General features: G+C 48.3%; 3 protein-coding genes across 3 annotated transcripts; all 3 read right to left on the bottom strand.

The window, feature by feature from the left end:
• Positions 1-407: 407 nt before the first annotated feature.
• BDW70DRAFT_144599 (glycoside hydrolase family 28 protein) lies at positions 408-1916 on the bottom strand. The gene is made up of 4 exons (XM_073738288.1): positions 1649-1916; positions 1045-1597; positions 907-991; positions 408-856 (listed from the first exon to the last, which is right to left on the bottom strand). Exons 1-4 carry the CDS (start codon positions 1895-1897, stop codon positions 601-603), a joined length of 1143 nt encoding a protein of 380 aa, XP_073591429.1. The 5' UTR covers positions 1898-1916; the 3' UTR covers positions 408-600.
• Positions 1917-6653: 4737 nt separating this feature from the next.
• BDW70DRAFT_165856 (WD40 repeat domain-containing protein) lies at positions 6654-9740 on the bottom strand (the record flags this gene model as incomplete). Its single annotated transcript, XM_073741845.1, has 7 exons — positions 6654-7158; positions 7459-7663; positions 7713-7825; positions 7858-8005; positions 8054-8312; positions 8855-9224; positions 9341-9740. The coding sequence occupies 7 exons, from the start codon at positions 9738-9740 to the stop codon at positions 6770-6772; spliced, it is 1884 nt and encodes a 627-aa protein (XP_073591430.1). The 3' UTR covers positions 6654-6769.
• A 1408-nt stretch (positions 9741-11148) lies between these two features.
• Positions 11149-12190, bottom strand: BDW70DRAFT_144601 (uncharacterized protein). The gene is made up of 2 exons (XM_073738289.1): positions 12016-12190; positions 11149-11909 (listed from the first exon to the last, which is right to left on the bottom strand). Exon 2 carries the CDS (start codon positions 11859-11861, stop codon positions 11589-11591), a length of 273 nt encoding a protein of 90 aa, XP_073591431.1. The 5' UTR covers positions 11862-11909; positions 12016-12190; the 3' UTR covers positions 11149-11588.
• Between the last annotated feature and the right edge of the window lie 564 nt (positions 12191-12754).

Consider the following 12754-nt stretch of genomic DNA (forward strand, 5'->3'; position numbering starts at 1 on the left):
TTCCCATTTGGCCCCGGCCGGTTGAACAACATAGAACGGCTATATTTCGATTTTCTACGCTCATTTTGCGTTTACTTGACGCATTATTGGCTCAGTATCTTAGAGGGTACCCTTGTGTACACTGGGATCTCGAGAACCAACAGTTATGCCCGGGATGCGTACTCTCGCGCCCAGCCTGTTAAGCTCTGTCAAACCCCGTATGCTCGGCCGAGCCGAGCCCTAAGAACCAGCGGAGTCGGGACACGGCACGGGAGAGTTAGCAGGCTGGATAGCGCCTTGCCAGTGACCCAGAACCGGATTCATGGTTCTATACCTCACGGGAGAATGTTGGGTTTACTTTACGAAAACAGGGAGACCTTGCAGAGGGAGGAAATTACATATTTAAAGGAACACCAGGGTATGGATATTAAAAACCCGAATTAGATGATAGAAGACTTATATACTAATCAGGCAAAGTAGGGCGCTGACAGGTTAAAACAGTCGATAGTGATCGACGCCGTTTTCCCAGAACAACGCATAGAAAATGCTTAATAGGAAATAGTATACACTGCGAAGTAAACTCTACTCCTTTACCCAACAAGGGCCAACCGTTTGCTGCACTTAGGTGCTGCAAGATGCAACACTGGGGACGTTCTCACAGCTGCCGTAGTCCTCACCACCTGTGACCTCAACGTCGGACCAGGTCCAGTCGGAGCAGGCGTCGTCACCGCAGACGATGACAATGTTGTATCCATCGGAGTCGACAGCGCCGGAGCCGGAGATATTCTCGATGGTCAGATCGGTGATGGGGATGCCTGAAGTCACCTCGCCGTCGAGATCGCCGCCGTCATAGTTTTGTTCAATGAGAATACCATAACTGGACAAGGTTAGAGCTGGCTTCAGAAAAGGGCTGGCAGGGGAACCTACTCGGAGATGGACTCGAGGGTGATACCGGAGTAGGTGACGCCCTTGATCTCACCAGTCTCGCCGGACTTGGCCTTGATGCGGATGCCTATACTTGCGAGTCAGTAGGGAACTGCGGCACGGCGTCTGACAGATACGCACCGTTGACAGAGTTGGAGACGGTCGAGTCCTTGAAGGTGACGGTGTCGACCGTGTTGTCGTCGCGTCCACCGACGCTGCCGATGGACAGACCGTGTCCACCAGAGCAGGTACCGCCGCTGAACGTGATGGAGGTGCCGGAATTGACGGCCACGCAGTCGTCCTGGTTGTAAACCTTGGCGCCGGTGATGACCACGTTGGAGCTCTCGCCAATGTCGAAGCCGTCTGTGTTGTGACCACCCGCATCGTCACCGGCGGAGTTGTCAATGGTCATGTCGGTGATGGTCAGCCCATCGCATCCGTTGATGCTGACGGCCTGGACGGGGGTGTTCTCAATGTAGAGGTTCTCGATGGTCGAGTCAGTCAGATCATGGGCGTAAAAGAACTTGGGCTTGGTAACGCCGCCGTTGGAGCCTTCACCATCCCACCAGCGGGATCCGTCGGGGTTCAGCTTGGCTCCATCGGCGCCCTTGATGGTGATGCCGTTGCCCTTGATCTGGAGCAGCGGTCCATCCCACTCCTCGTACTCCCAGGAAGTGGTGCCCTCGAAGATGACCTGGAACGGGGTTAGCCCTAGCTTGCGGCGACTGGAAGAACATCAACTTACAGTGGTATCGTCTTCGAGGTCGCTCAGGTCGAGGGTAGTGCCTGAGGGAACGGTGATGTCGGACAGAGTGATGGTTGCGCAGTCGGCCTGCGACTTGCTAGCAGAAGCAGCACCGTCTGAGCCCGAGAAGGTGCAAGAGTCCCGCTTGGCCAGAGTTGGGGACGCGGTGATCATTGGATGGGCCACGGGGGTGGCCATCACCTCGGTCGCGAAAGCGACGAGGGCAAGAGATCCAAGAGCGTAGAACATTTCGACCAGCGAAGATAATGAATGAATGAATGAATGACAGAGAAGATTAGGGGAAAGAGAATGAGAGTGTGTTGAGGATGGAAAGCCCATCGTTGGTCGCAGGCGGGCACTTTATATAGGTGCGCCGCAGTGGACATGGCCTTTCTGGCCTGGCCGGGCTATCATCACCCCCTACCGTTTAGTGACCAATCTATTTTGTCCTCCAATTGCAGGTTTCGTGTGGTGCATTTACTCTGTAACGTGGGAACCTAGTCTGAGTCAGGAGTCAGCCCTGCCAGTGCCCAGAAAGCTTCGTATTTCTTGTTTCTAGCCTTCTGGGCCCAAGCGTGAACAGGGTGGATCTTCTCCTGTTTCAACAAGATGGGGGAACATGTATCGCAGCTCTGCAATATTGTATCTCCGAGGCGGGTTGACGAATATCGTGTGGAGCTCGGATTTTCTGACTCGGATCGTTGTTTCATCTAGACAGCTAGCTCGGTGATAGTATGGCATCCTCCTAATGACTTCTTCCGGCCGAACCGACCAGCTTGAAGGCATAGCTTGAACTCTGTCTGGTCTGAGTCGAGCACTCAGGCCCGTGATAAGCTCCATCCATCCCATCGACATTAATTCAAGATGCCTTGCAGCTTCACAGAAGTAGAATATCGCTTAGAAGCATCGTGTTGAATTTACTATATTTTTTTCATTTTCATTGCTTTTTTGGGTTTTAGATGGCGTCAACTTGGAAAAACGGCCAATAGCGAAGCCATTCTAAGCTGTCTCAAGAATTTGTTGGTGGAAAAAAGCAGTGAGAAGGAAGACAAGCCTGAGATATGTCGATCATGCCTGTTTGAAGGAGGTCGACCAGCGATTATGTTGGTGGAACTGGTCGCTAACTCCTTCAATCAAACGAGTCGCCCACTGCGCTTGTAAGGCAAAGTCCTTGTGGGGTACAGGAGTGCACTCATATTAATCACCATCATCTGGCGCCCAAGTGGCCGAGTAATTCATGATTTCCTGCAAAACAAGTCTGAATTTGGAGTAGCGCGTCAAAGGTTCAGGACGGGCATAGGACTTTGAGATCACTTGCCGAGCCAGCTTGACCTATTTTATAGTAGGTTTCTGCAATACTTGGTGTTAAGGCATTGTAGAATGTTTTTTCTCTGCACCATCGATGATTGCAGGAAATTCATTTAGTCACGTATTGTCTACGATAGCTCTGATCCATGTTGCTAGCTGTATGCCGTGGCTTCTGCTCAATATTCCCGCAGTCCTGAAACCGTGCTAGAACCGTGCTAGTTAGGTTGATTGCTGCTTCTCCACGGCATATAATGTCGAAAAGTCAAGAACAAGGTTTAGGGCCGCCGGCACTCAAGGCAGGGAACTGAATATTCTTGTTAAGCAAACCACCACCCGGGAGGGGACTTTCGCTCGGCAGCTAGATTCACCTTGTCCAGCATCTTTCATGGTAAGGTAGTCTTCAGGTTATGCAAAGTCATCGGGTGTGTCTAAAACCAAGGTGCGCAAGTAGAACTGCCTGATACGATTCCCGATTTGGCCGGATTGTCAAAAGCTGATCCAGCTAATCTCTAGCAACAGAACAGGCCTATTTGAACAACGCGTTAATTGAGAATGCTGATTATCTTCTGCAAACACCTTCAGCAAAATGCGTTTTTTCTCCCTCCTCTTCCTGAGCGCAGGCCCCATGGTGGAGCAAGCAAGGATATATACAAACAATCTAAGAGTTCCATTGCCTGGAAGATTGCCCGGCATACTGTTCAGGCAGCGGGTTGAATGTTAGAATGCATGCTATTCCGAGGTGGGCGTGGCCTCGTTTAGTTGAAATATGCGACTTCCTAATATTTTCTGGTAATCTGGGTTTTTTTAGAGACCATATACTCATAGCTCTATTGTTTGCAGCATCATTAGTACTTGTATCGGGTATAATCGGTGGATCCACAGAAGACAATGACTTTCCTACGAACCCGAGATTTAGTCAACTCATGGATTATAGCGGAAGAGAGGACAATACCAGAGGACTCACTACATGACCCAAATGGCTCAGGCTGTGGGATTATTGTTGGGAGTTAGATTATTGTCGCATCATTTTCAAGCCATTATAGCTTATCCGAGCTACCCGAATTTCTGAAGGTATATATATCTCCACACCGTCAAACTCTCCATTGATAATGGCCCCGTTTGCTATCCAAACCGGCAACATTTCGGCTACTGATAAGGTCTTGAAGCTGAAAAAACCCAAGGATTAAGAGCGGAGACATACAAACATTTGTCCACTCCTAAATCGCTCTGCTTTCCAGCCTCGACACTTTTTTCAATGTATTCTCCATTTGACGCGTTCTTAAGGGAGGCCCCAGATAATACAGTGTCGGATTGATCGAATTTCATGCTCTCAGCAATGTCGAAGACCCCGGATGTGAACGGACATTCTTGGACATCAGGAACTTGACCATTGGCAGCTGTAGGTCATGATCCGTGTCCCGGATAGAGGTGGGTGCAACATTATTTCGTAGTTGCTGATATTTAGGCAAGTGATATCAGGTGCGGGCTGGCGCTTTTTTTTAACAGAAACACGTTGGAACGAGGTCGGCAGCTCCAATGCGACAGGTGCGAATCTCAATAGCGTAGCTTGATAGAGATAGTAGAGGCTAATGGAGTTAGTTGCAGCGCAGGAAAATCCTACGCCGGATTTGAACCAGGGTATATAAGGGAAGAGAACGTACCATCACAGTCAAGGAGGCGGCCAATGTGTGTTCGCTCCTCTGGGGTGATAATCCAGCGGTAGGCCCCGTCGCTCGTAAGTTCCGAGAGTGGTGACAGGGAGAGTTGGCGATCGGCCTCTATAGCGCCAATAGACATTTAGAGCAGTGGAGACAGGAAGTATGCAGTCAATGAGAATAGAAGTTGGGCGGGTGCGTCTGACCAGATCTCTGGGCCTAGTCCTTCAGAAAGCAGATGGCATCTTGATATTTATACCCTCAGACTGAGCAGGAATGGCTTCTTTATATCGGATGTAGAGAAGACTGCACCTGGTAATGTGGTGTGGATAGTCCAAGCGCTCGATCATGCACGAGTCAGAAAAGACAGGCTTGGGATTGTTGTAGCCATTCCACCTTTACGTGGTGTATAGATACAAGGCATTTGTATGACAGACTAGTAGCTACACCGTCTCGTCGCTCAGCGTCCTCGGCTAGACATATCGAGACATCCGCTATGTAAATTCAAGCGATCACCAGGACCAGGCTCGACAGTACCAACAAATTTCCCTTTTAACCCATTTGGAGCTCTTTTCATCCATCCTCTCTTCTACAGACACCGGTCTCTCAGCTGGTGGACACTATCCCACGCAAGACACTACAACAACGGTAAAGATAAAGCTCTCAAGGGTCATGCAGTCAGCACATCGGGAAATATTGAGGCGTCTGCATCTCTGCGGCACTTAGTGTGCTTGCATCATAGCTGAAGCCAGGCGATTTGCCCGATTTGCTACATCGAAAGGACGCGATGGCCGGGTCACACAACTGAATTGGCACTATTCATCCTGAGTACAAGTCGGCAATTGCTGTGGCTAGAGAATTTCCTAGGGAATTCCACGGAACTTCGCTCGGAAACGTGACCCAAATCCAGGCTCATGGCTACATTCATCCTATGAGTTACTGGAGGATCCACGGGGATCTGGATCAAAAAAGCAAAGATTGCTCCAGCACTAGCATTCCCACCTACCAAGGGAATCAGAAGAGCACCAGGCCATATATTGGCACTTCGTGCGAGACGATCTACCTTGGGTATCACTCCAGTTTAGACGTATCGTGTTGTAACTGACTACAGAGTATAGATATACATTTACTATTCGCATTCGACTCGACCGGGTCAATGGACACCATGCAGTAGAATTTTACAGGTCACTCAGCTTTCTAGCTCGTCCTCAAGGCTCAATTCCCTGGACGGCCAAGGTCCTCAGTCAATCATTTCCGACCTGACTCCGGACTCCATCTACCCCGGCCTATCTATCTCCACGGCGGTGAAACTAACGCACGCGTCACCCACAATCAGTTCCGGTCTCCTCTATCTTTTCAATCTAAAGCTCTAAGCCGACTACCGGCCGTTGGATTTTCAGATGCCAGTCCAATCGTGCCTCGGGAGATAGAAGGAAGTCTGCTGTATTTGTTCTTTGGCATCGTCTGTGTCCAGTATACCATCCACAAGACGATCATACAGTTAACTAAGCCAGTGAAGCAAGAAAACAATATGCCGTGCATTCATAAACCGCGCTCGAGACAAAATGCAGTCCTATATCTGGCTTTGAATCTGAGTCTTCATTGTGCTCCATTTCATCTGGGATCTGACAAAGGGCCGGAGTAAATATGAATGTGGGGACCAGGTACTTGACTGTCGTGGATGAGATAGGCAGCAGCAGCAAGGTATGAGATATCAGATCTGATGATCCAGGCGTGAGTAACTCGTAGATACCACGGGCAACTCACTCTTACCCCAAAGTATTAAGAGGCTGCCGGATATGGTCTGTCGGGAGAAGGTCTGTATAGCCCTTCCGTTTCGCGCAAGATAAGGACCATCACTGCTTCTCGAAGCTACATCACAAGAGCTGAGATAAATGATACGTTGTGCGCTGACACTTAGTGACTAAGTGCTTCGACGGTGGTACGGTCGATAGCTAATACCTCATGCAAGGTGGCTTAACAGGAGACATTTCGCCCTGCTCAGACGGGCCATCAAGGAGATTATAATTCTGTCCGCTCATGCAAGTGTTGCAAGCTTGAATAATTATGTGCAAATAAATTGTCTGCCTCTTCCAGGTCCTATAAAGAGTGAAAAAATAAGAAAGAGAATAGGAAGATAACTGTTATTGATTGACACCTAATATATCCGAAATCCGATGAAGAAAACCCGTCCTGACGCATGTGCAAGGGCAAAAATATCTGATTTTACCGCTGAATAAGAAACCCTGGCCTCAGGAGGAAGCCATAATACGTGTCTACCATTGAGGACAATCCAGTTCCTCTCATCTACAAGTATCTCTGGATTCGCTTTGGACAAACTGGAGATATACTCGCCACACCTGGCGTGAATGTTAAGCTGCCCTAGGTTGGTGTTAATGTATGAACCATCCTGAGAGAAGTGTGGTTCAGTGACAATTTCTCGAGTGCTCAGGGTCTGCTGCAGGCTACCTGTTGCTGTGTCCCAGAGTCGCACTTTCTTGTCATTGGAGCCGGACGCTAGCAGCCGGCCGTCGGGCAAGAAAGTCACTGATCGAACCGCTTCTATATGGCCCTGGAGTGTCTGCTCGAGGGCCCCCATCGCTATATTCCATAGTCGCACTGTCCTATCGCCCGAGCCAGACGCTAGCAGCCGGCTGTTGGGTGAGAAAGCCACTGACAAAACTGGTCCTGAATGACCTTCGGGTGTCTGCTGTAGACTCCCCGTTGCCGTGTCCCAGATCCGTACTGTCCTGTCTTCCGAGCCGGAGGCCAGCAGCTGGCCGTTGGGCGAAAAGGCTATTGAGTGAATCCACCCTGAATGGCCCTCCAGTGTCTGCAATTATTCACTCCACATTTGATTGATCTTTGGCAACTGGCATATCCAACTTGGAAAGTCATCCTTGAAGTCTGTATAAATAATCGATGTTTGAGGTGCGAACACTAATCCTGCGCAATAAATCTGAAGTGGTGCTTCATCCGCAATCTGGTGATTCTTCAGAACAAAGCGCTTTGCATCATGTAGAAAATTAACAAATACGGAATGATTATTGCCCTGCGCCTATTAGTACAATACAAAAATTGGCGTCTACTATGTTACTTACTATTATATCTGTATAAAGGAAATCAAGCATGCCCACCACCTCTGATATGAGGCCTAGCAAGCTCATTACTTCCATCCAGTGTAGAAAATGCTTCTGGAGGAATAGCCCACACCCTCTATCTCAGGAGATAAAGATGAAAGCGTACTTTGTTTGAGATGGTAAATCCAGTAGCGGCAAGAGTATTGTAATTCTGGTGGTAGATATTGGCGAATAGCTTGATCCTCGATGTCTGCCCTGCGCATCCCAGGATGTGCTAGATTGCAGATATCTTTCCGTAGATGACCCCGCATGGTCTGAATACGGGAATTAACAATATCTTTGTGTCATTGTCGATCATCCACATAAAACTTAATGCTAGAGCGCACCAGAAGATCTCGAAATGATAGATGTAGGATTCGGACTGGCAGATCTCGGTCTCCCGGAACACTGAGAACAGACTGAAATGTAACCAACCGAGTGCTAATCGTGTCTGCTCCTATTCCAAGAAGTCGTGACAGCGCATTAATAGAAAGTGGAACAGCAAGAAGGATAACCACACCAATTATATTCTGAAACTCTTGCAGGAGCTGCTGCTGCTCCAACTCATCACTCTCTTGATCGCTGAGTAGTTGCGTCAGAATTGGCAGGTAGGTCTTGTCCATCTTTGATGCATTGCTTGGTCTGCTAGAAGTTCTGTAAGACGTGATTTGGGTTCCAGTTTCGAGCTTCCGAAATAACGGCATATCGTGGCGGCCGAGATGAACGGTGGAACAGACATCATGACTAGCTTTTCAATAATGCCATCCCCGGGCCAGTTTTCAGAAATATGTTTGTCCCGATGATCTTCGCAAATTTGTCATGTAGAAATACGTATATCATGTTCTGTCACTTCTTTAGGGATCTGATGTAGAGTTATGTCCTTATATTCGTGATCTGTGATCTCTGAGAAGCCAAGGTCGATTGGGAGCTCAGGCCGACTAGTCACAAAGATTTGAAGGATAACGGCTTTTGCCTTCTTGAGGGAAGGCAGTAATCGAATTATAGCTTTCGCATTTTGGTCATGCTAACACTCGTCTAAAGCATCGATCACTATCACCGCGGTCAGAGGTTGTCTGCCAAGTTGGTCTAGAGCGAGCAGTGGCTCAAGAAGCAGTTTCTCAAACTGCTCCCTTAGTGATTTTGCCGTAATGTCTGGGTCATTTTGGAGTGCGTCTTGCACATAGGATCTCAGCCCTAATATCCTCATTAATAGCTGTCTTGTGAGTGTTGGGAAAAACTTCTTTGCATTCCCCCAATCTCCTTCACCCCTTTTGGAGAAGAAGCTGGCACCTAGATGGTTGGTGTCCTTGAGCAAGTTTGCTACGGTCCGAGATATTGTCGATTTCCCTGTCCGTGCCATTCCTTTCAACCAAAGAATGTTCTTCTGGGATGGTGATATAGCCCAATCCATGATCTGCTGCAGGAGCACCGTCCTAGTGCTCTGAAGGCACTGCGCCTCGTCCCGGTCAGCAAAGGACTCAAATGCTGCTCCAACTTCGCAAGGTCCATATCATGAGCCATGCCGACCATCAGAGAGCTACAGTTTATAAATTAACCAAGTATAAAGTCACATAACTGTACTCAAACCTACCTCTGATCTACCTGTAGACATAGTATGAATGAGGATTTATACCTCTCAAGATTCCCAATAATGCTCTCCATATCCGCGCGTTTCAGAGGCCACTTTAGGGCTCGCCATCCCACTTTCCTTATCAGAGTCTTGCACTTCCCTGGTTCAAGTTTCGTTTCCAAGGCTCGTAGGTCGGAGAGGCAGCTTGTAATATTGCTAACTAGCCGTGAGGAGGTCGGAAAGCTTTTTCTGTTATTGCTCTCAACAAGGTTCTGGAGATCTTGAAGTGTCCCTCGAAGGCCTGTAATGGCCCGCTGTAGGGTCAAAATCACGTCTCGTGCATGTTTTACCTGTTGAATATAGCCCCCACAGGGTTCCACAATGCTCCCCGTTAGTTGAATGACTGCGATAACGCTCCCTGTCAGGGATAAACCATCCATTTGAGAGGAAACAGCAAAGGCATTCACTCTAGGCCTCAAGGGGTAAATAAAACATAACCTTGACTTTCAGAGCTTCGGTTACAGAATTATAAGTTGGGCTTATCTGGTGAGATGAAGAGGGGTAAATTAGACTCCAAGCGCGAGGCTGCGAAAATGCATCTCGCAGAGACGAGTAATTATGCCTTTCCTAGTGAGGAGCTGAAACTGGACTTTTGAAAGGGCTGCTGCAGTAAAGATTTTAGGTTGGAAGATATCAAATATGTATGACCGCGAGTCATATGACATCTTCCTACTCTGGATTTGGTACTGCAAGCTCCGGTTCGCTGAAGCTTATGCAGATTCTGCTATTTCCACGGTTTAAAGCGATGTCTCTTCGAGTCGCCGTCCCAAACTGGCTGTTTATTGCTGTTCCTGAATCTACATCACTATTTGCAGCTAGATTGACCATACTAGATCTTAATCCGTTTATATTCTGACAGCTGATATCGGTAGCCATGCCTAGCGGTGACACTTTATAGAAGACCACAACTCAATTCTATCGTGTCCAATAAAACGCAGGAGTCTGTCGTGGTCGTAGTTGACCGTCAATCCCCTGAGCCAGCATCGACCTCACGGGTGCTGGTTATCCAATCATCGCTCCACTATCAGCCCGAACCGGGCAAGGCTCGATTCGTTATCCAGTGACCCTGACCTACTCATGCCCTACGGCAGACCATTACAACAAAACTGCAACAAATAAAATATTGTGTAAGTACTTGTATATGACTGGCAGGAATGTAAATTTATAATAGTCTGCTATGCAGAGAAGCCTGCTTAGTTTTGGTTTTTCATCACTCAGGCCGCGGATGCAGATGGGATGAGCCAGAATCTGACAAAACCCTTGACACTCCAAGGTCAAAACCTGAAACCTATGAACTTCCTACTCAGCCAAAAAGGGCTAACCCTGCTTGGAGACTTAAGTTCTGACTAATATACAGCTTGTCAAAACCCGAACTCGCTAACTGGTGCGGGTTGTGTAATCCAGGGGTCAACCGTCAAGAATCCATTTTGCGTTAATCTCTCAATCAGGGTATAATCTGTGCATAAAAATACTGATTTAGCTAGAAATTAGGTTTATATAGCATGTTTGTACTGTTTGCCAGGCCACGGGTTCAGACGATGTATCCCAACCCGACCCATCACAGGATTTGAGTAGACCCGTGACGGGTAACCTGCGGGTTGTGTCAAGGTATATGTGCGAGGAACAGCGGTCGGTAGAAGTTAACACTACCACTATAGTATGGAGTTAGTTGCGCGCGGGGCGTGTGTGTGTAGGGGCTTTTATCACTAAGCGGGGCACTAATGTCGATGCGCTGGGCGGGAGAATGTATAATTTTTGGGACGCGATCAACCTAAACCCTAACGAAACTTGTTTATAGAACTGTGTAGTTCTACAATATCCCTGCAGGTGATAAAGCCATGCTATGCATATATGCACAGATACCATGGGGCTTGAGAAGCAGCTCAACTCCAGATACTTGTTGGACATATTACCCTTTCTGGTGAAAATCCACTTATTATACTCAAGGATATCAATATTTGATATCATCGCGGTAAACAGCAAGGGTCTCATGTGCTTGCTATTGCGATCTAGACCGCTCAGCGTCAATCTACCATATTAATCATGATTGTTTTAAAAGTCAACATTAAACAACACCGTATCCAAGAGCTCCATTCATTCCTAGCGGCTACTGAAAATTCACAGCGCAGGCACCAGACCAGGATGAAAAAATAGCATGAGCAGAAGAAGCCTGCCTGCCTGCCGCCGGACTACCCACGGTGCCCCGCCCCGTCATGTCCTCAAAACACTCAACTCGGGAGGAACCGACGGAACCTGGCAAAAGCCCCAGGACCCGGACCCGGGTACGCCCCGGGGCCGAGGGGGTGGTCGGCGCACATGCGGACGTCGGCCATCGTAACGCCCTCAGGCAGCTCTGATGGGTCGATCTTCATCACACCCAGAGATCCGCACTCCGCTTCGGCCTCGGCGACCTCGTCGGGTGTCGCGTCTGGGCGAAGAGCGGCAAGGGCGGTGGTTGCCGAGACGCCGAGCAGGAGGGATAAGTATGTATGGAGTCTCATGTTGGCGGTCAACTTGGTCGATGGTCTTATAGAATGGTGTGATTAGCCCTAAAGAGAAAGAAAAAAAAAAATTAAATAAAAAGAGGATAAAATCGCAAAAAAGGGCAGATCAAGATAGAGAGATCTCGGCCCTAGGAGGAAGCGGGTTTCGTACCTTCGAACCTCACGCGGAGATACTGGAGGGGTATTTGGTGAGTATAACGGGAAGGATGGCCGGTGATACTATTCAGGAAAATAAGAGATAAATATGTTGGGAAGCAGCAGGCTTGATTCTGGCTGCTACTAACAGGGCATATGTAACTCGCGTGCTCACCAAGAGTGTGGTAAGGTTCAGTGCTGGATTCTAACGCTTAGTTTGGTGGGAAGCCTGCTTTTATATACACCTAGGATGACTGGTGTCAGACCAACAAGCAACGTGGTCCATAGTCACCACTGGCAGCCTGATTGGTTGGTAACCCTCGTTTGCTGCCTGGGACTCACCTTCCAGTAAGGATCTATCCGATCACAGGACCTTCAAGTTGAGTTATAAAGGGCATTCAGAAGTGGAAGAATATTTCACCCTGTTGCTGCTCTTAGCCATATCCAGGCACACGGGAAATTTCTGTATCTGGTTATAGTGTGCCCACGTGCAAGGGCATGGCAAGCCTGACCCCATCACTGTAACCTCAGGAATACTAAAGCACGGTCCGGACCTTTATTCTTGCAAGACGATCGTAGGCAGTGCGTGCACTGGACCAGCCAAATCTTGAAGTGGGAAACAACCATTTTTACCAAGAGCATTAATAGGTTGGCAATCCAGGGAGTCAAATTGAATATGGGACATTATGGAGTGGTGCTCTGTTGACATATTAGATAGCTAGCGCAAATTTGATTTTCTGACACCACAAATCATG

This window comes from Aspergillus foveolatus (genome assembly GCF_047715535.1).
Source record: "Aspergillus foveolatus strain CBS 279.81 unplaced genomic scaffold BDW70scaffold_102, whole genome shotgun sequence".
Lineage (NCBI taxonomy): Eukaryota > Fungi > Ascomycota > Eurotiomycetes > Eurotiales > Aspergillaceae > Aspergillus > Aspergillus foveolatus.